This window comes from Pseudoliparis swirei, chromosome 21, assembly GCF_029220125.1.
Source record: "Pseudoliparis swirei isolate HS2019 ecotype Mariana Trench chromosome 21, NWPU_hadal_v1, whole genome shotgun sequence".
Taxonomy (NCBI): domain Eukaryota; kingdom Metazoa; phylum Chordata; class Actinopteri; order Perciformes; family Liparidae; genus Pseudoliparis; species Pseudoliparis swirei.
In genome coordinates this window covers 14,994,328-15,021,354 of record NC_079408.1, presented here as the reverse complement: position 1 = coordinate 15,021,354, position 27,027 = coordinate 14,994,328, and the positions used below count along the sequence as shown (strand labels likewise).

General features: G+C 44.6%; 1 protein-coding gene and 1 non-coding gene across 9 annotated transcripts in view; one reads left to right on the top strand and one right to left on the bottom strand.

Annotated features, from left to right (window-relative positions):
* Positions 1-281: 281 nt before the first annotated feature.
* On the top strand, positions 282-354 carry trnat-ugu (transfer RNA threonine (anticodon UGU)). The gene has a single exon. It is a non-coding gene; the product is annotated as a tRNA-Thr (tRNA).
* A 6,549-nt stretch (positions 355-6,903) lies between these two features.
* nrxn2b (neurexin 2b) overlaps positions 6,904-27,027 on the bottom strand; it is an 856,499-nt gene continuing 836,375 nt past the window's right edge. For 5 of the 8 annotated variants that reach the window (XM_056442212.1, XM_056442208.1, XM_056442207.1 and 2 more), the window contains 3 exons: positions 24,121-24,449; positions 17,330-17,408; positions 6,904-9,926 (listed from right to left, as the gene is read on the bottom strand). In XM_056442212.1, coding sequence (XP_056298187.1) covers positions 9,040-9,926; positions 17,330-17,408; positions 24,121-24,449 — 1,295 coding nt within the window. In that variant the 3' untranslated portion in view covers positions 6,904-9,039. The remainder of the gene's footprint in view (positions 9,927-17,329; positions 17,409-24,120; positions 24,450-27,027) is intronic. The other 3 variants (XM_056442213.1, XM_056442214.1, XM_056442216.1) reach the window with 3 other exon arrangements.

Sequence of the window (27,027 nt, the reverse complement as noted above, 5' to 3'; positions counted from 1 at the left end):
AAGGCCTGCCTCCAGACAAAGACCCGCCTCCAGACGAAGGCCCGCCTCCAGACAAAGGCCCACCTCCAGACAAAGACCCGCCTCCAGACAAAGGCCCGCCTCCAGACAAAGACCCGCCTCCAGACGAAGGCCTGCCTCCAGACAAAGACCCGCCTCCAGACAAAGGCCCACCTCCAGACAAAGACCCGCCTCCAGACGAAGGCCCGCCTCCAGACAAAGACCCGCCTCCAGACAAAGGCCCGCCTCCAGACGAAGGCCCGCCTCCAGACAAAGACCCGTGAGGCTTCATAGCTCAGTGGTCAGAGCACTGGTCTTGTAAACCAGGGGTCGCGAGTTCAATTCTCGCTGAGGCCTGAGAATCTTTTTACTCCGACAGAAGAAGAACATCATCCACTAAGAGCAACACACGGAAGAAGGAGATCCGAAGAACGCAGAATCCGATGGCCTCTGACTCCTCCCACAGGGAGCGATGGCCTCTGACTCCTCCCACAGGGAGCAGTCAGCCTTCCCTCAGCGGGACCTCTTCAAAGGCCACGACACAGAATAACCTATTCAATTCAATTCAATTCAGTTTATTTGTATAGCCCAATTTCACAAATTACAAATTTGTCTCGGAGTGCTTTACAATCTGTACACATAGACATCCCTGCCCCAAAACCTCACATCGGACCAGGAAAAACTCCCAAATAACCCTTCAGGGGGAAAAAAAGGGAAGAAACCTGGAGGAGAGCAACAGAGGAGGATCCCTCTCCTAGGATGGACAGATGCAATAGATGTAATGTGTACAGAAGGACAGATTTAGAGTTAAAATACATTCAATGAATATGACAGAGTGTATGAATAGTTCATAGTAGGCATATTCCACGATGGAGACCTCCACGATCCATCAGGCAGATGGCGGTGGGGAGGAGGAGTGGGCGAAGTCTCAACAGGACAGTGGCGTAGTCATGAGCAGGAATTCCACGACCCAGGCGATCCATCAGGCAGATAGGATCTATGCCGTCTCATAGGGTCCGATGACCCCATGAGACGTAAAGTCAAAAGGACTTCGGGAGAAAGCAGAGTTAGTAACGTGTGATTGAGAGATGAAAATTCATCCTTAAGGAGAGAAAAAAGGAGATAGGTACTCAGTGCATCCTAAAACGTCCACCGGCAGCTATAAGCCTATAGCAGCATATCAAGGGGCTGGACCAGGGCAAACCTGATTCAGCCCTAACTATAAGCTCTGTCAAAGAGGAAGGTCTTAAGTCTACTCTTAAACGAGGTGACTGTGTCTGCCTCCCGGACTGAAATTGGAAGCTGGTTCCATAAAGAGGAGCTTGATAACTAAAGGCTCTGGCTCCCATTCTACTTTTAAGACTCTAGGAACTACAAGTAGTCCCGCATTTAGTGAGCGTAGCTCTCTAGTGGGGCAATATGGTACGACAAGCTCCTTAAGATATGATGGAGCATCACCAATCAAGGCTTTGTAGGTTAAGAGAAGAATTTTAAAAGTGATTCTTGATTTTACTGGGAGCCAGTGCAGAGCAGCTAGTGCAGGAGTGATGTGATCTCTTTTCTTAGTTTTAGTGAGAACACGAGCTGCAGCATTCTGGATCAACTGGAGGGACCTAAGAGATTTATTAGAGCAGCCTGCTAATAAGGAGTTGCAGTAATCCAGTCTCGAAGTAACGAACGCGTGAACCAATTTTTCTGCATCTTTTTGAGACAAGATGTGCCTGATTTTTGAAATATTACGTAGATGAAAGAATGCAGTCCTTGAGATTTGCTTTACGTGGGAGTTAAAGGACAAGTCCCGATCAAAGATATTATTGTGTAATTTATGATTTGTTGATCTCAGCACGCTATGATGCTTAAGTGGCTTGTGGATATCGCAACATATCCGTCTCCATTCCACAGATATATTACTGTAAATTTTTTCGACCATATTGGGGATTTTTGTGTCCATCAATGACAGATCAACATTATCCCTCCAGCTAACTCAGTATTTTGGAGGAAATAATGCAGTTTAAACTTTGCCTGAATGTAAACTTTCACTGAAGATATTTAGTATTCCTGCAGTCTGATATGCCGTCAGTGTTCCCTTTGACACTCTGACACTTCCCCCACTGCCTGCAGTAAACATGCATCATTTATTTCCTCCAATGTCACCTCCGCCGCATGTAAAACTCCACTTTCTTCTCCTTTAGTTTCTGCTGTATTATTTGCTGCAGTATTAAAGGTCACCTGTCCACAATCCTGCCGTGTCTCGGTCCTCCCAACCTCCTCGTGTACACGCCACAAAATATTGGTCTGCCTCTTGTGATTATTTGCGCATGTTCAAGTTGTGTAGTGTGCAATAATTCAGTTTATTTTAATTTTATACAGCTCATTCTCACAAATTACAAATTTACAATTCCCTGACCTTTGACCTCACATCGGATCAGGAAAACTCCCAAACAACCTTTTCACAGGGAGAAAAGGGAAGAACCCTTCAGGAGAGCAACAGAGGAGGATCCCTCTCCAGGATGGACAGACGAATAGATGTCATGTGACCAGAAGGAATCATCACAGAGTTACAACACATTCAATGAATATGACAGAGTGGATGAATAGTTGGTAGTAGACATGGACCACGATCCAGACCTCCATGATCCATCAGGCAGATGGAGGTAGAGAGGAGGAGTGGGCGGGGCCATGGCATCAGGTCCGATGGACAATAGCTTCCTACTTAGGAGGAAGAGGCGTCGGCATCAGCGGTGCCGTTGGTGCGTATGGAGGTGCATGGGGGGCGTGAACAACAACCGCTCTGGTCGGGCGTCGAGCGTCCGGTGTAAATAATTTCGTGGAGGTATCTCGGACCGCTCACGACAGCATGGCACAAAGATATCGACTGTGCAGGCGATCGATCAGGCGGCTGGTTTCCATGGCGAGAGGTCAGACGAGACAAAGGGAAGCACAACAACACATGGCCTGTCGGTGCCTCTGCACTCGTTCTTCCGGCGCGGTGTTATTCATGTTCCTGGACGCATGGTGTGCTGGGCATCTAGGAGTAAACCCAGATACTTTGGTCTCTTACAGGCTGCTGGGGATGTTTTAGGATACACTGAGCAACTCTCTCCTCTTCTCTCTCTCCTTATGGATGAATCTTCATCTCTCCATCACACATCACTGCTTCCTCTTATAGGCTCCATTGGACCTGGCTAATTTGTGATATCGGGCTATACAAAATGAACTGAATCTAATTGGATCCTCTCGACTTTTTCTCTAAGTGAAATGTCTCTAAAAGCATTGAACGGATTGCAAACACACTCCTTAACAAGTGAACGTCCTGCATTCTGAACCTCACTGAAGTAAACAGATTTAAGTATTATCAGCTAAATGTAATTGTTCTTCAGAGGATCGGCGGTTTGATCCCCGGTTCTGCTAACCCATGTTGATGTGTCCTTGAGCAAGAAACTTAATCTTGAATTGCTCCTCGTCGCTGTGTCTATGGTGTATGAATGTAAGTCAGCGAAATGAAATGTAATGTAGTGCAGTGTAGTAGTAGATAAGCCTATTTTCAGCGGTAAGATATATATATATAATATCTGTACATAAATATATTAATAAATAAATACAATAATAATAAAAAATCTAGTGTAGTAGATAAGCCTATTTTCAGTGATAAGATATATATATTATAATATATATAATATATAATATAATATACAATATACACATATATAATGTATACATAAAAATATATTTATAAATAAATATAATAATATTAAATAATGTAGTGTAATAGATAAACCTATTTCCAGTGGTAAGATATATATAATAATATATATATATATAATAATATATATATATAATATATGATACAATATATAGCTATCTTTCTATATAATATATTATATAATATATAATACAATATATATATATTTATAAATATATATATATATATATATAGACTTTATTCATCACCAGTGGGAAATCAGCAGCAACAGAATAAACGTAACATATTATATTAAGTATGAGAAAATGCGCAATATATACAATACAATAAAATAGCAGAACGGGACTGGAAAAAAAGGTCCAGTCAGGAATGATGGCGTTAACAGCTTGAGTAGTTGGGCCGACTGTGTTAAGAATTACTTTCCTCCAAACGTCTTTATTGCTAATTGAAGCTGATGATATGTCTATGACCTTTCACATGCAGCGCTCCCTCTTCCAGGACAAGGAGGTGATGGAGGCGTGGGAGGCGTTGGAGGCGTGAGGTGTTGGAGGTGTTGGAGGCGTGAGGCGTTGGAGGCGTGCGGCGCTGCAGCGTGTCCTCTTCAGGAGGACGGAGCCGAGACTCTGAGAGCTTCTCGACTGAGGATCAAGACCTTCCTGACAAACACTCATTCATTAACTCATGAGCAATAGCAGTATCAATATCAATGTATGTGCAACACAAACACCTCATCCTTCCTACCTCATATGTACAATATTGTGTATCCAACAAGTTCATCTCAATATATTGTAGCTTTTGTTGTATTTTTTGCGATTGGCTTATTTATTATACTGATAAATATTGAACTTGAAAAATCAGAATAGAGGATAAGCCGTCATAAACACATTAACTCACCGCAATGATTCTTTTTCATTCTTTTCTTTTCTTTAATTGACTTAAAACTGGTCAGGTAGGCCTCACAATGTAATTGAGATATGAGAATGTTCTCACGGCAGCGTTTATCTTCCTCTGGACGGCCGTGTTCATGTTCAGGGTTTGTGTACAGCTGACATTTTAAAACAAATGTCAAATGAATCCATGTGAGAGGAGCGTTGATAAGTACAAGAGTCTTAGTTTTGTTATTATTATTTTGATATTTCTTTCTGTTAAATGTTTCGTTTGTGTAACCAGCAACCCTGCAGTTTTTTTTTGGAGAAATAATTTACTTCTTATAAATATATCACCTAAATGTGAGTTTTTGTGTGTAAAAAAAATCAATCAATATATAATATATAAAATACATATATATAATATATATAATGCACATATATATACTATATATATGTAATATATATAATATCTATATATAATATATATGTATTATATATAATATATATACATAATATATATCTATTATATATATGTATTATATATATAACTATTATATAATAGATATCAACACTCTACATTTTCAAAAGAAAAGGTCATAGGTTGTATATTGAAAAGTCTAAATGAAGTTATAGTATATGCAATGTGTGTTGGAATGAAGTAGACGGTATGATGTTAAATGTTGAATTAGTTTAGGATCTAATCATTTTAAATTTAAATGTTATAAATAAACCACCGTTGGATATTTCAAGCACTTACCTCAGTGTTCCTGAAGAGACGTCCAGACGTGTGCTGTAGTTGTGTGTTGCTCTTTCAGCGTGGGATGGCTCTCACTGTGGTTATTAAACATCCACACCGTGATTGGCGACTCGGGATGGTTTGTAAAATCTATTTTCCTTTAAAGGTGCGAAGATTCAAATGTAGCTGATGATAGTTTTGCTTGTGAATGTTCCAAAGAAAAATATATTTAAAACAATCTAAAATATGAATGAAAAAAAAACAAATGTGTAATATTATATATCTCATCAAAATCAGCTTCACACACAGCTCAAAGTAATATGAATATGGAGTTAAAAATACATTAGAGGTGTCTATGATCATCAAAATATATATGTATATATATCCGTGTGATCACATCCAAGCAACACCTACAGTATAGCACTTCTGACTTCACATCTGGATATAGAAACAGGAGCAGCAGCATGGAGGGTATACAAGCCTGAAAAGAAAGATTACAGGCAATAAACACATTGTTGGCTCGGTGGTTTCAGAGCTCTCTGTTGCCGTACGTGATACCAGCGCCAGCCAGCCGGGCCCACCTGGGTTGAAGCAGGTTGAAGGGCGCTGACAGAATACAAGCAGGTGTTTTCATATTCTGACATCGAAGGCAAAAACTGAGAAAACTTTTCTCTAAGCCGCAAAGAAAAGAACCAATCGAGGTAGAGCAGCAACGCCGTGTCCAATGCCACGTTCCCACCCAAAGGGTTGCGAATATTCACGCTTATTTGCGTCATTCGCGCCTTAGAGGGGGCAGGGCTTATGGGGGCGGGGCTTATCTCTGTGGCTTTACTCCGTGGAAACAGTTATCATCTCCTTCATCCACCATGAAGAACTAACCACTAGTTCTGATTTATACTTGTTGAGGACGTCCCACAAACGTCTGAACATCTAACGTCTCGTGTTTGGGATCATAACATTAATATCATATATATATATATTTATACATGACATCACCCGTAGGCTCACACAGCTCGGTGACTTTCACCTCTAGTCTGAATGTCTCTTCCAGCTCCACTAGAGCAGCAGTTAGATTCACCAACGGCGGAGCAGCTCAACGCTGATTGACTTTCGCAACTTGGTGTCGGGCGAATTTTTCACGACGCGCAATTCGCGTAAAACAGTGCCGCCCGGCAAAAAACATTCTCATCAATCGTAACCATTCTCGGCTGTACGTTGACTCTGCTTATGGGATCTACTCACACGCTTTTGGCGTGAAGGCAGCATCAGAGGTACAAGTGGAGCAAGTGTGAAGGAGTCTGGTGGCTTTCAACATCTTCCAGTCCTCCAGGTCTCACACGAGAATGTTAGATTCCCTACAGAGTGCAAAAAAACTCAATATTTAAAAAATAAAAATGAGACTAATTTGGTAGATTAGAGTCATCTGGATGGAAATCAAGTTCTCATGTTGTCTTCTTCCTTCAAACCACTGATCTTATCTACATCATCCTCATAAGGAACCAATACTTTCAAAAAATCCAATGCAGGGTTTTAAGAATTGTCCAAATACTCAAAATCTGAGACAAGCAGACGCTAAAGAGACCACGCGACACAAGGAGTAAGAAGTATATAACCAAGTGTATTCCCTCTGTTAATGTACACATATTTAGAGTCATCGCACTGGAACACTTTACAATAACATTTAGAAAGAACAGGAAGATACTGGGAGGAGTTATGCTGGGAATGAATGAAACGGCGGCCATCTTGTTTCCAGCCCGGTGGACAGAAATAGATATAAAACAAATGATTAAAAAAAAGAAACATGGAGAATGGATAGAGCCTGGGAACATACGATCTGACACACAGAGAAAAAGGATGAAGGACGAAAACAGATTGAGGATGACGGATGGAATAAAAGGCGAGGTTTCATCTTCATAACCCAAATCACATTTGATCAAATTACCACAAAAAAAATACTGAGAAATTTCCATTTTCCAGCATCGTAATTTTTTTCTTCTTTCTTTTCTCCAAACAGGAATGACGATAGGGGGGAGGGGGGGGGGGGACACACAGAACTCTTAGTAATGGAATGAGAGTCAAATATTTAGACATTTCACAAACTTTTTTCAGGATTTATCTTTTCTTTTCCATGGTACAGTTTTCTTCTTCTTCTTTTTTTTTAATAGAGTTGAGAAAATTGGAATACTAGAGTTCTGTCACACGTCTTCCAAGAGAAAAACCGCCGCTCACCTCGTATTCGCGGTGACGAGCACACGAAGTTTGCTTTTTGCCCAGTCGGCTGCCCGTCGGTCCTGTCAGACGAGAGAGAGGGCGCGAAAGACACAAAGACGCACCTTCAGCTGCAAGCTCTCTCTCTCTCTCTCTCTCTCCACGGTGGAACTCCAGCAGGAATGGAGTCACAACCCCTTTTAATGTCTCTCATTTCTCCAGAGGAAAAAAAGAAAAAGAAATGAAAGAAAAGAGCAAACCAAGGTGACTGAGTCTTGCTGTCCATGAGGGGGCGGGGTCTGAGGAACGGGGGGGTTGTAACCGTCAAAAGTCCTAAAGTGTGTCTTCCACCAGCTCTCGCTTCGCCACTCGCTCACGCTTTAGGTCCAAAAGGTTTTCTGCAACGTCTATACATATATTTATAGTTATATAGAACAGAGTTCATCTGGTTTTGCTGGAGGTTTCTTCTGTTATTTCGGGTTATTAGTAACTGTACTGTAAAGGACGTGACACAGTTTTTCTCTGCTGGCCCACTAGAAAGGGGGGAGGGGGGGGGGCGGTAGGGTGGCGGCCTCGGAGCCAGAAACACATGACACAGATCTACCGGAACAAAAGGACGACCAAAAAGGGCCTTTTTTTTTGGCCTCAACAAGTTTTTATGGCGGCTTAATGTAGGAGTTAGCGTCCAATCGGGGCTTCGGAGCGTTGCTCATGACCATCAATCGTTGTCGTAATTTTTTAACTTTTTTTTTTTAATTACTGTTTTTCTTTTTTAAAAACTCCACAGAAAGAAAGAAACGTTTTTTTTGTTATCTTCTTTTTCGTTAATGAATACTACATGCTTGAAACACGGCAGAGTTTTAAACGTTGCGTCGGCTCGCAGGCACCGGACAAGGAGAGAAACTACACGGTGCAACGGGGCCAACTGAGAGGAAGAGCGAGCGAGAGAGAGAGAGAGAGAGATCGCAGACGTGGAACGCCCAACAGAGGCGGGAGAGCGCCGGGTGTGACGCTGAGTCTCTGTGAGCCGGCAGTACATGGATCTGACAGAGGGGGCGCCAAGTCGCCAAATTCAAAACAGGTGGACGTATAACGTGTGGCTGTATCTCTGAAAAGGCGGCGGGAGGCCTCCGCCACGAGCTCGGACACAAATACTGACGTTGGCGCCTTCCCTACAGTACTCACGATATTAAATAACCGGTGAAGTGCCGACATCACCATTCGGTACACGGTTGTTGGCACAGTATGTGTTGAGATCGGAGGTGTAATAAGCCCCGCCCTGAATCCACACCGTTGGTTCTAACAATAAGAAGTCAAAATCAATCAAAGCAATGAACAGAACCACGAGGCCTTCCTATTGGCTGCCCGTGCCTCTGATTTGATTGTATTTGACAATACTGAAGTTTTGAATGAGTCACCCTCTGCTAGCTCTCCATCTACTGCCCTTTCTCGCTCCCTCTTTCTCTCGCCTCTTTCCTTCTTCTAAGTGCATCCGTCCGTCTCTGTGTGTCGCGGCGGCGCCCCCCTCAGACGTAGTACTCTTTGTCCTTGTTCTTCTTGTTCTTGGTGACCGTCTTGGCGGCGCCGGGCTGCTTCTCCTTCACCAGGGCGCCGTTGCTCTGCGTGGCCGAGTTGCTGATGTAGTTGCGGCTCTGGTCCACCTGGTAGGAGCCCTCGTCGCGGTTGCGGTACTTGTACATGGCGTAGAGCAGGATGAGGATGCAGAGGGCGGCGGCCGCCACAATGCCGACCACCATTCCCGTGGTGCTGCTGGACTGCTGCACCTCCACGGCGCCCGGGAGCCCTCTGTCGGGAGACGTGGGGTCTGGAGTGGGAACATGGGGGAAATTCGGGGGGTAGGTTATACCCGGGACTCTGCGGAGCCCCGGGTCTGAAGACGGGTGGGCCGGTGGCAGCAGCACCTGGTCCCGGGTGTTCATTTTGCCGGCGGGGATTTTGTTGTTGCTGCTGCCGCCGGCGGCCGGCTTGACGCGCGGGCCGAGCTGGTCGGGGTTGGCGGTGGGGGTGGTGGGGAGGGGCGGGCGGTGGGAGTTCGGGGAGCGGGAGAAGTGGCGGTCTCGGGGGTTTTGGACACTGCCCTCGACGCCCGGGGGAGGAGGGAGGACAGTCCTGTCGGTGACGAGGTGGGAATTTTTGTAATAGTCCTCATCGTCCGACTCTGTCATCTCCCCCGAGCCGTTCGCCGACACCTCGATGGGCTCCTCGCAGTCCTCCTGGTCCAAGAGGCAGGGGGGGCGGCCGTTTGGCAAGGGGAGGGACTCTTTGGTGGTTTCGAGCAGGGTGAGGAAGGGGCGGTAGGTGGTGGGGGGCGAGGGGATTACTGGGTAGTGGGTGGCGATGGACGGGGGGTCTAGGGAGTCCACGGTTATTATGGGCAACACTAATTCACCTCCTAGGACAAGAAAGAGACAACGGGAAAAAAAACAGAGCGTCAGAGCCCACCGGAGAGAGAGAAGACCACCTCCAGATGAACAGAAGAAGAACGGCTCAAATTAATACAGCAACACCAGTATTAGAACAGCACTAGCACTTTACATGAGGTTAGTTATACAAGTTTAGATAGTTCTATTTAAAAAGTTAATATGCTGACTCGCTATGAACTGGAATAAAATACAAGACCTAAGACGTCTCTGTCCTGCACCTGTTCCTGGCTGCATAGAGCTACATGAACATAGAACACAAGATAAGAGTAGACTACAAATGACACGGGAAAAACAACTTTACATGTCTATGTAACACAGCCTATACGCTTCACGGCTAGCTGTCTTCTCCTGCACGCTGGCTACGCTCACGCTCACGATTCTGGCTGCTGTGATTGGTTGAATAAGATAATAGCAAAACCACGAGGTTCAGGTCACTTACATCAACAAATTGGCCGCATGATTTTTGCATGAAAAAAAAAATTACAAAAAAGAAAGCTGTGTAAGATTGTTCTCGGATAGTGATCAACAACCCCCCCCCCCTCACTCCCATCTCCCCCAACATATTTAACCATTCTCCTCTTTTTAAACACAATGTTTTTTTTTTGGGGGGGGGGGGGGGGTGAATAATCATGATGTTAAGAAACTTCAATTATTCAGCTTGTTTACGAAGGTTGGGCTCAATCCCCCCACCCCTTTTGGGCTTGGTGGCTTCTATGGCTCATTTCTAATGAATCTGTATGCAGCAGGAAGCTGTCATAGCTCAACATGCCCACCTCCCTCCCAAACACCACACATAAACACGACATCCTTCCTAAACAGGTGTCGATTAAATAATCGTCCTAATGAGCCAGAATTTGGAGCCTCGGTTATCCGTTTTCAGCCCAGTCGAATTAAATAAAGATTACAATATAATTAGTAAAACTAGCATTCATTCAGGAGAAATCTTTCCTATCACAAGCCCCGTTGGAGTGAAGGGTTAAACATAGTGGGAGAACATGGCAGAATATCACTTTATACACTACATTTGACTTTAGGTCTGGTAAATGTGTTAAGGTCACAGTCAAGAAAACATTTGTTAAACAGAGGGAGGAGGGGGGGGGATTAGATCATGGCACATTTTAGTGGAGGGAGAAACAGGGAAACATGTCCAAAGGTATGCCAACATCATCTGCATAGAATCATGACTCTGGCTCTTTGTTCATTTGATGAGGTGAATCAGAGAGGGGTTGGATGGGGGGGGGGGGGGGGGCACTCGAGAGCGCTCAAGAACCCCAAAACCGTGTCAGTAATACATTTTCACTCACAGAATAAACCATTCAGTTAACACACTATACATTTCAGCATATAATAACACACTCGAGAGGAACAGTGGGAACAAACCGAGCATGTGAGAAGGAAACGCGAGTAGATCTTCAACCCTTCTGTTTCTCTAACTTCAGGCTAGTTTCCATGGCGATGCTCAAGTTTTCCCCCTCCATTATATTTCCTTTCTTTCTGTGTTGGAGGGCTTGAAAGGCTGAGAGGACAGCAGAGCGCGGCGGCGGCGGCGCACTCGGAGAAACAAAGAGACGCGCCGACGACCACGGTTTCACAACTTTAGAGCCTTTTTTACGAAATTTGTCGTTTCTGGGAAATGACTTGTCAAAGTCACGGGAGACGTAAAAAAAATAAACTCTGTTTCGGGGGCCTCAGAGATACAGGGTGTACGCTTCACTGTGGGGTGATTGACGCGATGGTGGTGGTGTCGCTATCTTCACTGAGCTGCTGCGAGTGCAATTTCAAGCGTTATACCTGCAGCCGAACCAATTACGGAGGAGTTGCCTCCACCCACCGCGTGGCCCACTTACGGTACCCCACTTACGGTACCCCCGCATTGCCAACGGATGGTGGTGTAATCCTGGCAGAATCAGGAGCACTGCTTAACCTGAGACGCACCCGTTAGCTAGTCTGTTCTCGCCTAGCTTTCAAACCATGCTGCTCTTTGCGGACGTAGTTATGGCTGCAGTACGTCAGGTGACCTAGCATAAAGACGGAGGTCGTGGACTTTCACTCCGGAAGCCTCCGTTTATGTCCCGAGTAAAACCAAAAAGAAAGCACGGACTTTGTTTAAGTTATGTCGTGTACTTACATTCTTTAACTATGTGACACACTGAGCATAATATACACTACCGTTCAAAAGTTTGGGATCACTTAGAAATGACTTTATTTTTCAAAGAAAAGCATTGTTTTTTCAATAAAGATAACATTAAATTAATCAGAAATACACTCTCTACATTGTTAATGTGGTAAATGACTATTCTAGGTGGAAACGTCTGGTTTCTAATGAAATATCTCCATAGGTGTATAGAGGCCCATTTCCATCAACTATCACTCCAGTGTTCTAATGGTACATTGTGTTTGCTAATCGCCTTAGAAGACTAATGGATGATTAGAAAACCCTTGTGCAATTATGTTCGCACAGCTGAAAACAGTTATGCTGGTGATATAAGCTATACAACTGGCCTTCCTTTGAGCTTGAAGTTTGGAGAACAAAATTAATATTTCAAATATTAATCATTATTTCTAACCTTGTCAATGTCTTGACTATATTTTATATTCATTTGATAAATAAAAGTGTGATTTTTCATGGAAGACACAAAATTGTCTGGGTGATCCCAAACTTTTGAACGGTAGTGTATGTGAGTTCATTTAAATACAGTGGACGCTAGTGCGTCATGGTTTAAAGGGCCAGCGGCGGTATTTGACGAGTTCGGAGTGAGCAGGTTTAGCCTATAAGAAGAACGATGTCGATATTCTGGAGGCAAAAGCAGGCGTAATCGAAGTCTTCGATCGCGACGACGAAATCGCTCCCACCGCTCTGCTGTGCTCTTAGCGTAGAGGAACTCATCTCAACAGTTATCTCGTGAACCATCGTTTCACTTCCTGTTGCGTGACCCACGCCTACTGCACCCACAGTTTAAACCAATCGACACCTCCGATTGGCTCTCCACGACTGCCCCCTGTGCTCTGTATGCAGCTCTGGTTGCTCACGGATGGATGAAACCAACCCGAGGGACCTTCAGAGATGTAAATATGTCATTTCACATGTTTGAACCAAAACCAGGTCGGACGCAAACAGCGCTTGAAAAAAAAACAAAGGATATGTGGCGTGATTCCCGTGTGCTTGTGCCTCCATCTTTGATATTACGTCACTGCATTGAAGAGACTCGAAAGACGTTGGGCCCGATTGATTGAGTTTGACTCCATTGATTTGCACAGCGGTGGTCGCGGAACACGTTCGGCCCACATGGTGACATTTCTTCTTTATCTTTATCCACGGCGCTGCCAGTATGAGTCACCCCCCCTTCCCCCCCTCTCTCCCTCTATTTACTCAAAAAGCAGAGCAGGACCACCGGATAATGATGCATCTCTGTCGGTCTCCTGACAGAGACATTGTTATTCTGCCGATCGCGTCGGGCCCGCTTTGAAATATTTAGACCAAAAAGCTCGTTTGGAGTCTGCGGCGTCTATAATTCAGCTTTGATTAGACTGCAGATGGAAAATCCAACAGCGTGTCCAAGTATAATATATGTTCCCTGGCTTGCTGTTAAATCAGGCCACAATAGTGTCCACATAATTTGTCGTACAGGGGAGGGGAGGGGGGGCGGAGGCATCCATAAACTATTTACAAATGCTGCTGTTGCTCTCAGTCACAGTGATGTATTTTGACACAGCCCATATCACGTCTCACTGAGTCGCATGTTGGCAGAGTCAAAGTACTCCCCCCCCCCCCCCCCACCCCCACCCCCGTGGCTCACCAGCACTTGGATGGACTCCATGAATCTGGCTGCATTGGTTTTTCTCCCCCCTCACTGCGGTATGCATCCACCTCCCCGCTGTGGCATCGGGCCGGTTCACGGTCAGTATATGAACTTTATATCGTTTATAAAGTATATCTGTGTATATTTCTCCGACCGTGGTGCTGCAACCATGTCTCTCGGGTTTATTTACAAAAAAACATATCCATTCAAATGCAAGCGTTGCCCCCCTCAGCTCAACACCGTTAGCTGTGTACGTTAGCACCGTTAGCTAGAAGCCGCCAGCTCAGCAGTCGCCATTTTGAAAGTGAGTGAGATTAAGTCCGCAGAGATAACCTGTTATGTTTTCCAAACTAGTTCATTATTTTAATGTTTTTAATAATAAATGACATGATGTTAATGAGTAACCATTTATGAATACATTTATGTTTTATTTCCTTGATCAGCCCGTTGGTATGCTGTAATCCTGCTGCTGTCTTGTTATACTGTGCTACTTTATGTTTTGTGTATGAAAAGCACTTTTAATGCATTATAACTCACTTGAGATGTTGCGTAACATTCTCCAACTGTGCGTTACTTTGAACACAAAGATGTCCGCGGGTGAATGAAACCTGTGTTTCTGAGCGAGTCTTTGGCCCCGCCCCCCTCCATAGGGGGCGTGTCACTCTGAGGCTCATTAACAGCACCGGAGGATCGCAAACCAAAAGCTCTAATTGGGTGATGCAATTACGGCTCCCTCACAAAAAGTCATTGTTTAATTAGCCTGGTGGTGGTGGTGGTGGGGGGGGGGGGGGCGTTCATGGGAATTTCGCTCAATTTTGCATCTCCTCTCCCCCGTCTCTCTCTCACTCTTTCTCTCTCTCTCTCTCTCTCTTCTGATTCGAGTGTGAAGGGAAGGTGCCACACATCTGGATGAAGAGTCCTTCCTCCTCATCTCTTCCTCCTCATCCCTTCCTCCTCTCTGCTTCCGGCTGCTCTGGCAAACCGTCGTCCGGGGGGGTCATCGTCCAGCGGCCGGTGAATGGTGTGACATGGCCGGTGAGACACATGGGGGGGGGGTCCCACGCTGTCGGAAAAGGAGTTTATTGATCGGCGGGAATTCTCAGCGGTCATATCTGGCTGCGGCTTAATAGAAAATCCATCCAGCGTGCTGCGCTTAACAGTTCTTGTTCTCCTCCCCTGAAGCCGCTCAATAAGACAGGAGCCTGAACACACTGGTCCTGCCACACAATGACGACGATGGAGAAAGAGGGGGGGGGGGGGAGAGGGGGGGGGGCATGTTCCTGCGGACAAAGCTGATTTTTCCTCCTCTTGGTCGTCAGTTTTTTCGTCAGTTTTTTTTTCTTTTTCGTCGAGGCTCTCGTGGCATCTGGAGAGGCGCGATACGGAGAGGGAGAGAGAGAGAGAGAGAATGTGCTTTTGTCCTTTTTTTTCCTCAGGAGAGAGAAAACTTTACACCCTGCAGAGAGTGAAAGAGACGAGTGTCCGCCTGGTGAGGGGAGCATGTCTGCCACTGTTTGTGTGGGCATGCGAGAGAAAGAGAGAGAGAGAAAGAGAGAGAGCGAAAGAGAGGGATAGAGAGAGAGAGAGTTGTTTCCCCTCATGGGAGATTAAGCCTGGCCGAAGCATCCAGAGGAAAAACTCTCATTTCTGACTCCGATAAGAAGGGAATGAGTCTCAATGTCGGTGCCCATCCATGACGTCACAAAAGCTGACGCTACATATGGAGTGCGTACCAAACACCATCTCCCGGTCCTCACCTGAGTAACTCACTGAAAAAGTTATGTGCACCCCTGACTATAATCCCCTTTCTTGAACAAAAGAAAGCCGGTGTCACACCAGCTGAGCCACCGGGGGGACGTTCATGAAACAGACTGAGGAGAACGTACGGTCACTAATAATCAGATTCATTAAACCTCACAGACGCCAAGATGCTGTTGTGTTTATGTAACTCTGTGATGATTCCTTCTGGTCACATGACCTCTATTCTTCTGTCCATCCTGGAGAGGGATCCTCCTCTGTTGCTCTCCTGAAGGGTTCTTATCTTCTTTTATTCCCCGCGAAAGTTTTTTAAATCTATTTATTTGGGAGTTTTTCCTGATCCGATGAGAGGTCAAAGGTCAGGGATGTCGACATGTATGTGTACAGATTGTAAACCTCTCTAAGGGGAATTCGTAATTTGTGATATATAAAATAAACTGAATTGAATGCGTGCGCGTCGATCACGCCCTTCACTCGCCCTTCACACACCCTTCACTCGCCCTTCACTCGCCCTTCACTCGCCCTTCACTCACCCTTCACACGCCCTTCACACGCCTACTCTCAACCCAACATGACCAACGCAAAGCATGACCTGCAGAATAATGCTTCTTCTTCTAACTTCTGCGTTATCTCTCGTGACTTGTCGGCGTGTCCCGTGTCAAACATTCTTAACTCAGAATCTCTTCCATCTTGAATCTAATAATAAACTTAAGCTGAATGTGTGTGACTCATCTCCATCCCGCCCCGCGATCCACAAAATGCAAATCGAGTGTGTGTTTACGAACTCTTGCCCCCGGGTGTTATAACGAGGTTCCAGAAGAACACTTTCTGCTGTTATGAGTCCACAAAGAAGAAGAAAGTCGGCGCTGCGGCAGCGTCTCAGTCTCCGGTTTCTTTCGGGCGATTGTTGTTTTCAAGCCGCCCACTGCAGACGTTTAAATATGTACCAACATCCGAACAGCAGCCGCCTCGTCAGACGCCATCTGTCACGGTGAAACGTCCTCACGTGGATCTGCAGATTCATATTTCGTCTGCTAGATTCCTGAGTTAAGGCTTCCAGACTACTTCCTCGAGGATCTTAGAGAGGAAGGGAAGGTTAGAGAGGTCAGATTGATTGAATGGGTTGTGACTGTAATGATTCCTTCTGGTCACATGACGTCTATTCAGGATCCTCCTCTGTTCTCTCCTGAAGAGTTCCTCACCTTTTCTTTCCCCTGAAAGGGGTTTTAATCTATTTCTTGGGAGTTCATCCTGATCCAATGTGAAAGGTCAAAGGTCAGGGATGTCGTCTGTGTCCAGATTGTAAAACCCTCTGAGGAGAATTCGTAATTTGTGATCTTGGGCTATAAAAAATAAACTGAATTGAAGTGAACATTGAATTCCCAGAGCGCGGGTTGGGTTCTCGGCAGCTTTTTAAGTATAAAGCCGACCTTATAGAGCCGTTGGAGTCAACCACACGGCCTTTAACATCGCTTGACCCGCAGAGCCTCGGCCACCGGGCCACATGCCCCCCCCCCCCCAATTCAGAACTGTCACGCCTCGTTAAAATATCGGGCCGGGAGATCGGCGTGCACACGCCAGATACCCGAGAGAGTAATGGACTGCCTGCTGCTTCATGACGAAGAGGAGAACTGGGACGGAGGGTTTCACACACCTGGACCAATCAGAGCTGCACACAGAGAGGCCTGGCGGTCACAGAGAGCCGGTGGACGTGGAGCAGTAGTCGAAGGCGACTCTACCTTTTTGTTTTCTAGGCTGCACTTTGTTCTGGACACCCGAGTACTATGAAGACAGAACTCCCGGAGTTGACTCACCATTTCCGGGCTCACACTCCTCCAAATCTTCGTCATCGCTCGGACACTCGGCCGACGCGACCAAGAGGTCATCCGCATTCTGGAGGACCGGAGACAGAAAGCAGAGGAGATAAAGAGATAAAGAGAGAGTCAGGACACGTTCACAGCACGGGACGCCAGGGAGGGTTCGGATACACACTTACACACACGGTCTGAGGACCCTCACGACCTGAGCATCTCTTCTTGAGCAGCTTCCTTCAATCTAATTTCATTTAAACCGCCGTCTGCATTACAAACGCTTCATATCAGGACAGTGGGATGTGTCACAGTCCCCGTGAAACACGGCATCAATGAGCCGCTGGCTGCCACCAAAATATTCATTAAAAAACTAATATTATGTATCCATATGTTCTTGAACCCCTGTTATTTATTGACTGATTTATCAGAATCAGAATCAGCTTCATTGGCCATCAAGTTGTCATTAATAGCATTTTCTTATATTTCCTATGGACCTTTATTATTCAGAATAAAAAACTGAAAGTCAGTTAGAACATTTCTAAATGTAATGTTAGGCATTCACCTTGTGGTTTTAAAAATATTTTTAAATGTTTTTTTAAAAGAAAATGGGCTTCGGGCTTCATTCTGCATGTAACTCTTATTTGTTGATGCACATACATGTCATTTGACTCTGGTTAGTCTGTCGTCGTACGTACATGTGATTCACAAATAACAGGATGAATATAAACAAAGACATTGAAGACAACAGCGTAGAAACATGTACAGTATGTATAAGATTAAAACAATGTGAGTAAGAGATGTGAAGTCGAATGGGAAACGAGCTCAAAGAAGTGTTTTTAGTCTTAAACAGGACTCTGTGTGTCTACACAGTGGTGGTTTTCAACCGTTTTTTGAGCTCCGGCACATTTTTCTTTACAATAAATAAAATCCCGTGGCACCGCGACACCAAAACAATCACACGTCAGTTCAGAGTCTGCATTTTACTTATTTTTAAATGAGTAATTTTACATTTTAAATATTTCTCCATCATTTGATTCTGCTATCTTTAATGTTCTTAAAGTAATTACTGGGCTATCCAACGCCCCCTACTGGCATAACAGTGTATTTAATTACAAAGCCGACCGCTATATGACAGACGCTCAGACGCCCAACACCCACTCGACCCCCCCCCCCCCCCCCCCACACACACACACCTTACCTTCTTGATTCAACAGCCAGACTGCATTTAGTTCTCTCTCAATAAGCCACAGCCTGAGCTTCATCATTTATGACCCACATTGTGTGTCCAGCAGGCGCTTTAATTGACTGAATACACTGATGCACGTTGCCGGGGAGAGCGAGCGACAGGAAGTGGAACTCCAAACCCCCGTTGGACCAGGTCACAACGTTTCCCACCAGTTTCCAAGTGGGAGTCCCTCAGACTGGAGACACAGCTTGTAGCTCTTAGTGCTATAACACCGCAACACCAGATGTGGGTCAGAGCGGGACAAGTGAAGCCCAGAGAACCCCCCCCCCCGCCACACACACACACCTCCACACACACACACATCAAAAGGTAGATCTTTTATTCAACAGCATCAAAGCACATTATATTCCACGATGATCAAAGCTGCGGCAGCGCGGCGGTTCGCTCAGAGCTTTTGGGGAAATTGAAATTTGTATTTTTTTCCGCTCGCTTGCTTCCCGCCACCCCGGTCCGTCTCCGCTGTGTCTGGGCGGGATTATTCATTAAGAGCTGCGGAGCTCCTGTTGGCGGTGTTTATAATGCTATTACTATGTTTGCTCGAGCACAAAATTACACCACAGGCTCTGAAGGATGGATTATTAACTACCCAAAGGACTGCATATATATCTATCTAAATATATATCCAAATATATATATCTATATATTATATATAATATATATATTTATATATATATATATTTATAATATATATATTATATATATATATTAATAATATGTATATAATATATATAATAATATATAACTATATATATATAACTATATATATACATATATATAATATATATATATATATATAAATAATATGTATATCTATATAATAAGATATAAATATATATATATTATATGATATATACAGTATATATATTATATATATATATATATAATAAGATATACAGTATGTATATATATTATATATATTTATATATATATATATATATGTGTGTGTGTTACTTATGAAAGTGTGACTAATATAACTGTTAATTAAAAAAATGGACTTGCTAGTTGCTATAAAGTAATAATCTATTGTGATGTAATGCCAGTCTAACTGTAATTAGAAATTAAAATTCATTTATTTTCTCCAAAATGGACCTGCACCTCACACCCATTCACACACCGGTGGGAGGAGCTATAATGTTCTACCTGCACATCAGCAGTCTCTAACATTCACATACAATTTGGGGGTTTAGTGCCTTGCTCAAGGACAGCGGACCCGGGAATCGAACCCCGCTCACCAGTTATCTAAGACATTCCTGAATGGTTATTCTACATTAATATTTCTTCATGTGGTTTCACATCTTGGTAATACAAAGCTCAAATAACTAATACTGAATTATCTTTTTCCAACCTGGTGTTTTATTTGGAAAAAGTTAATATGTTATTTTCTCACGTTTCTACAATTAAGAAACAATAGAGCTCAGTCGAGCTTCTAGTTCTACATACAGGAGCCTTGAGTAAATGAGTAAAGACCTTAATCAGTTATAATTGAACCCACATAGCACATAGTAAAACATACATCTTCATTTACCTCTTAATTATAACAGCAACTTGAATGCAACATTATTGTTTGCAGTGCTGCGTTTTTAATGTTTTTAGCTCAACACTTTGTTCATCCACTAAAAGATGAACATGTGAGATTACACGACCGATCAAAAGTTTGGGGTCACCCAGACCATTTGGTGTTTTCCATGAAAATTCACAGTTTTATTTATTTAAATTAATTGCAAAATGAATATAAAATATAGTCAAGACATTGATAAGGTTATAAATAATGATTTTTATTGTAAATATTAATGTTGTTCTTCAAACTTGTGGTTTAAAGGAAGGCCAGTTTTATAGCTTCTCTCACCAGCATAACTGTTTTCAGCTGCGCTCACATAAAAAGGGGTTTCAAGGGTTTTCTACCCCTCCGCTAGTCTTCTAAGACGATAACACAATGTACCACTAGAACACTGGAGATGGGCCTCTACACACCTCTGTAGAGACTTCATTAAACACCAGAGAATAGTCATTTACACATTAACTATGTAGAGAGAGTATTTATGATTAATTTTATGTTATCTTCATTGATAAAAACAGTGCTTTGAAAAATAAGGAAATTTCTACGTGACCCTAAACTTTTGAATGTTAATGTATTTCCATCTGTGAGAATACACATGAATTACTTTCCTCTTCTGTAGTTCACCTGGGAAACAGGTGAGGAAAAAAAAGTCTTTATTCTGAGTTTTTTCCCCCCCCATCTTGTGAAAACACAACACACCACCGCTCATGCTAAATATCCATTTGTCTTGTGTTCCATTTAAACTGTCGTCACTCAACACTCGCTGCGCGGCGCCGGCTCTTCCCCCAAAATACAGACGGGCCAGGCGGGGGGGAAGGGGGGTGGGGGGTGGGGAGGTGTTCAGAAGAGCAAATATCAAAGAATGTGTTCGCTGTCTCACAGATCTCGGGAACAAAAATCAACCTAATTATCAACGATTATTTAGTTAATGTGCTTGTATAGTTCTATTGTTTTCTCCCTTTGTCTTCGTTCCCCGCAAAACAAACTCCTGAATAAAAATGACACTCGCTCTGAATATGAATCTGTTTGATGCTCCCGTGATGCTTTTATTGTTACCTTTGTTGTTGTTGCCGCAGCAACACGTCTCTGGCGACGGATGAGCGGCTCGTCGGCAACGTCTCGACATCCTTTAAAGTCTTTTCTGGATCGTCGGGGCGATTACGCCACGTAGTAATAATAATAAAGCACGAGATGTTACAGTCTGTGTACTTTAGCTGACAGATAGATTCTTAGCAATAAGAAGCACTCTAAAAAAGCTGCTTTTCTTTAGGACCCGACGTAAACATCAGTCGGTGAACGCAGCGCGGACGTTAAGGCCGCTAACAACACTTGCAGAGATCTAGACAACCGGCTCGCTGCACGCTGACCACGGACGGATGTTGTTTGTGTATTTATTACGCAAACAACAACAAAAAGAGAGCAAATTTCTCGTTTGAAAGTAAGTTGATTGATGAAACTAGAACCCAAAACATATGCTCTCAAATAAAACATATTTGCTCTCAAATTCAAAACTTTTGCTCTCAAATTCAAAACTTTTGCTCTCAAAATAAAAATATTTGCTCTGGAAAAAGAAATTTGTTAAAATAAATAAATAATTCACTCAAAATAAAAAAACCTTTGCTCTCAAATTTAAAAAAAAGTTTTGCTCTCAAAATAAAATTATTCGGTTCTCAAAAAAAAAAAAAAAAAAACAGCAGCCTGTGCTCTCAAAAATGAAAATCGACGAGTTCAGTTTGGACGTAGTGGGCGGGGCTTAGGCTACTGACTGAGCGAGGAGTTTCTATTGGTGGGTTTGACTTGCTCTCGGGAAGTCACGGTGAGGAGGGACTTCATCAGCAAAACGTACAAACGAGAAATCTGCTCTTTAAAACCTTTTTGTTTGTTTGTTCGCGTCGTAAAGACACAAGTCTACCTTCAGACTTGTCCCGCCAAGATGTCTGCCGGCCAGAGAGAGACGATATGGAACCGAGTGGATGGCGCCACGTGACTTCTTGAGAGTCGGGTTGCATCGATCTCATGTTGAGAGAGAAGACGCAGAAACACGAAACCATTCATCTGAATAAGTCATGCCGACCGGCCCGACCTTCCAGTCCACAGAGTTTCACTTGTAACTAACCGGCTCTACTCCACGCGCTCGGGACCACCTTTTTTATCACTGCTTTGCTTTCGCTAAAAGACGAGAAGAAAAAAAAACCAAATGAGCAAGATTTCATGTTGAAACCAGAGGTTCTCAAAGCCTCGGCGTGGCCCTCTAGTGGCGTGCCGAGGAATTACAGGTGGAGGCGCGAGGGGGAATGGAGATTAAAAAAAACATTATAACAGATTTGAGTTTTTCACAGGTTGCACTTTATTGTTTTATCTTGAAAATATATTCAGTGCAAAACTAGTTAAGTGAAGCCCAAATAAGCAATTTTTTGGCCAAATATGAGTTGTTTTTTTGCACACAAAAAAAGAAAGTGATTGAAAACTGAAAAGTTTTTCGTCTGATGGAGCAATCTGGTTTAATTGAAAGTGATTGCAAAGTAATTTTATTAGTTGAAAAAGCACAGATGGAGTAAAAAAAAGTTGCTATTTCAATAAAAAAAAGAATAAAAAACCTTCAGTTCGATCCTCCTCCTCTGAAGTGGGACGTGACAGAAAAAGTTTGCGAGCCACTTCGTTCAAACCAACGTTCTTATTTTCTCAGAAGGCGGCGGTTGCGACACAAAAGTGGCGTGGAATTACGCAATCACGCCATCGCCTTGACTTCCCCTTCAATTGGCACCGCTGCGATAATAACTACGAGGACTTGCACAGCTTGAACTCCATGAAGGGTTTTTTGAGACGATTATAAATAAACCCGTCTAAATATATTCTGAATGTGACGAGCGCAGATGTGAGGGACATCGGCCGACTGATCTCAGATAAGCTGAGTGAGGGAAATATGCTGCCTTTTTATTTCCCTTTTGGAAGTCTAAAGTATTCAATAGCTGGCTTGTTTATGTCTGTACACGACAAAGTTATGCAACAGCATAGAAATAGTTGACTTTAAGGGCTCTTCCAGGTGTCTTATTTGCATAACTTACTTTAAAATGCTGTGCAGGAAGCTCCTCTCTGCACACAGCTTGTGGATAATCACACTGGTGCGACCACACGGAGTCTGTTATTACTGTAGCGCTCTTATTTTTTAATGAGAGTCGTGGGTCCGGACGCTCCGGTGTGTGGGCAACGGCACTTTTGCTAATTGTTACTTACATGACGACGGCGGCTAAAGTGCACGGGGATAATCACCAGACCATAAATCATCGCCCTTTGGCATGCGTGTGCAGAAAAGTGATCAATATGAAGTTCATGGCACCCGGAGTTTCCTTTCCGCCTCGTTCCTCCCGCCTGTTGTTGATCTGCCGGGATCACGTTTGGTCCTCCGTGTCTTCTCAGAGTCCACATCGCAGGGTTGAGGGTCTCAGAGCCACAGAACGCGGTGACATGACCCCTCAGGCCGAGCGGCGAGAGCACCTCTCAAAGTGGCTGTTGTTGTTATTTATTTTGATGTTTGTATTTAGTTTTATTGTAAAGTAATATTGATTATTCATTGCTTATTTAGGTTATATTAGAAGAGCTTTTTTTCTCATGATAGTTGTAGTTTAGTTTCGTTCATTGTGATTGTTATTTAAATGTGTGTCGTTGTAGGATTGGTTACTGATTGCGTAACACTGTGTTTCTATGGAGGTGTGGGCAGCTTCCGGACCAGCATGCACCTGGGTGGCCGATGGTGTTCTCCCAGCACGCGAGAGGCAGCGTCAACATTTTTGTTTGTTCTTTTTGTTTGTTTGGTCAATAAATTATCAGAATAATGACACACGGAGATGCACACTACTTTCTTTCGGCCGCCTCAACTGAAACCCCCACGGTGGCAATTAGATTCATAGTTTTATTTGAGTTAGAGGTTCCCCGAGAGATCTTTAGCCGATCACATCAAAGCGACCTCAACCTTCCCTCGCGGCCGCTCACCTGCGTGACGCTGTCCCTCATGGTGGGCGAGCGCTGTTTCCGGGTGGTGGTCGTGGCCATGGTGGTGGTCGTCTCCATGATGGTGGTGGACATGTCGGCCAGCGGCGTGGTGGAGGTGGTGTCGGCGGCGAGCACCGCGGGCGCGTCGCCCACCAGCCGCAGGTTGCCCTGGGTCTGGACGTTGGCGTCGGCCTCGGCCGCCAGCTTGAGCACCTGCAGGCCGTTGTAGTACAGGCCGGAGATCTGGCCCTGGAAGTGGCGCCCCTTCTCGCCGCCGCCGCCGCCGATGATGATGAACGCCTGGCTGTTGAAGATGGTCAACTGGCGACCTGGTTGCGCGCGGGAGGGAGAGGAGGACGGAGAACAATGGCAGAGGAAGAGCGAGGAGGAGAAACCATGGGAAGAGGGGGAAGCAAAGAGAGAGAGAGAGGGAGGGGCAGAGGACACTGTCAGTCATCAGTCGTGGTCTCCGTGGAACTCACCGGGCACAGAGACGGAGACGCGAGGGGGGGGGGGGGGTTCACACCACGCGGGGTTTCCCGGGCAACGCTTTAGGGGGATTGGACCCTGGTTTTCTGGCCGTGCATCCATTACGGGGGCCGGTGGGGGGGGGGGGGGACTATCTCGCAGCCTGAATCTGGCAGTCAAATAACTTGCGGGGGCAGTTTGCGCCTTGACCCCGAGGCTGGAGGTTCACAGCCAAAAAGCATCTCATTCGCCCCGAGATGGAATACGGCGTGATGAAGTACCTCCGCCTCGCTCTGCCAGCAAGAGGACGGGAATAAGACCCTCGCTGTGAGGACATGTTTAATTCAGCGGGGGCTCTCCTCCTCCTCCTCCTCCTCCTCCTCCTCCTCCTCCTCACTCGTGGTTATTACCATCCATCTGGAGGGATGGAGGGATGACAGCAGGACAGGGCCGAACCATTTAACCAGGGTCCAATTCTAATGTGTTACCGGGACTCGTGTTGACGTGGGGGGGGGGGGGGGGGGGGGGCATGGGGGCGGGGCTAACAGGTGTGGTGGTTTTTCTGCCTGTATTTTCTCCAGCTGATGGTTTTTTATTCATACTTTTTCTTCCTCTCCTGTAGGCTATACTCCACGGGGACGTTCTACCACGTCGCTGGGTACGATGCACAACGTTGACCCCTAATATGAGTCATGCGTATATATGAGGGAAGTAGGAGAATGGTGGTGGTAGGGGGGGGGGGGGGGTGAAAGTAGAACCGATGAGGTAACTTCTTAGAGGAGAAGCCAAAGAGCTTTTATGGATAAATCAATGTGTGGGATTGTTTGTGAAAGGGATACGACACTAATGTGTGCGTCTGAGAGCAACGTGTCGAGTTTCCTGGGTCGGACCTCCGAAACGGTCTCCAAAAAATGAAATGGCATCGTCAATAACATTTTGAGGGAACAAATGTACTTTCGGATTATTATGAGAAATAATGTGTTTATTATCTTTAATCAAAGTCTATAAAAAGAGGTCGGGGTGGATCGATATTTTAAATGTGATACATCCAACCGGGAGGCTTCTGTATGTTCTCTATGTTAAAAACAAGAACCTTACATTTAACCCAACAAAAATATATTTTTCTAAATTTGACCATGTATTTATTTTCTTGCCTCAAGCTATGAACGTGTTCTTTAAACGGGGAAAAAACCCACGAGCAGTTAAAACATGAAACACGTGTTTTTAAAGACACTTACAATGCCAATGTTTAATTCTCACCTGATGGAATCGTGTTGAAATATTGTTTGCTTTTTACTGAGATATGAAAGACTACGTTACGTATATGTCCGCACATGTGCAGCTCATGTCCCTCATGCACCTCATGCACATGTCTTTTCCTGAAACTGGCATCTTGTAATTATGATTTACTCTCAGTCTATATGGGATTCCTCATTGACATATATGTAGCATACAAACATATCTATTTTGCATGTTTTCTTCTTTTAAAATGTCTATTATCCATGTTATTTTGCATTAAAATGTCTATTAATGCATGTTTTTCCTGATCCAATGTGTTTGTCCTGATCCGATAAGAGGTCAAAGGTCAGCCCTCTGAGGAGAAATCGTAATTTGTGATGTTGGGCTTTTCAAAAGAAACTGAATTGAATTGAATGTGTGTGTGTGTGTGTGTGTATGTTGGCGTGAAACCACATTTACTATATGTGTATCTGTACGTTTTGCACATAAGTGCTGGAAGAGATGCACCTATTCCACAGAGATGGGCCATTACACGTGTCATCCCATTATCAGATCATTATAGGCCCGTCGGGGGGGGGGGGGGGGGGGCTACCATTCCCGAACTTCCTAATGATGAGACTTAATGTCTGGCATGTTGACATAACGGCTGGAGTCTCACTCTATTATCGGTTTGGTGTGGGAGTGGCGATGAAAAATGAAAATGAAAGGAATGGGAGCGGTCGGGTGGGACGGATTGTCAAACTGTGTACGTCAGCGTGGAGAAAACAGGAGAATAACCACGCACAGAACCTCGAGACATCACACCTTCGGAACGCACATGAACAGACTCCACCGGTATCAATCTCCCACCGTCCTTGACCAAAGGACACATTCATTCACACCCACAGCCCAGGGGCTCTCTCATTTCAAGCCCCACACTCTCCAGTCCAAGGTCACGGAACACGTCATCGTCCAGATTCCCGAATGCTTTCTTTTTGTTTTTCCAAAACACCTCATGTTTCTTCCCCGTGTGTGCGAGCAGCAACTGGTAGCCAGAAGATGATCCGTTCGGATGGGTCGGTTCACCCCCGGGGGGTCTCTGGTGTCGCAGTGACAGCCGGAGCCAGGGAGCCATGTCGAGAAGAGGCTTATTGTCATGATGCAGAGTTATACCTCCGAAGGACCCGATGGGCGACCCTACATCCTGGATCCTTCCGTGTT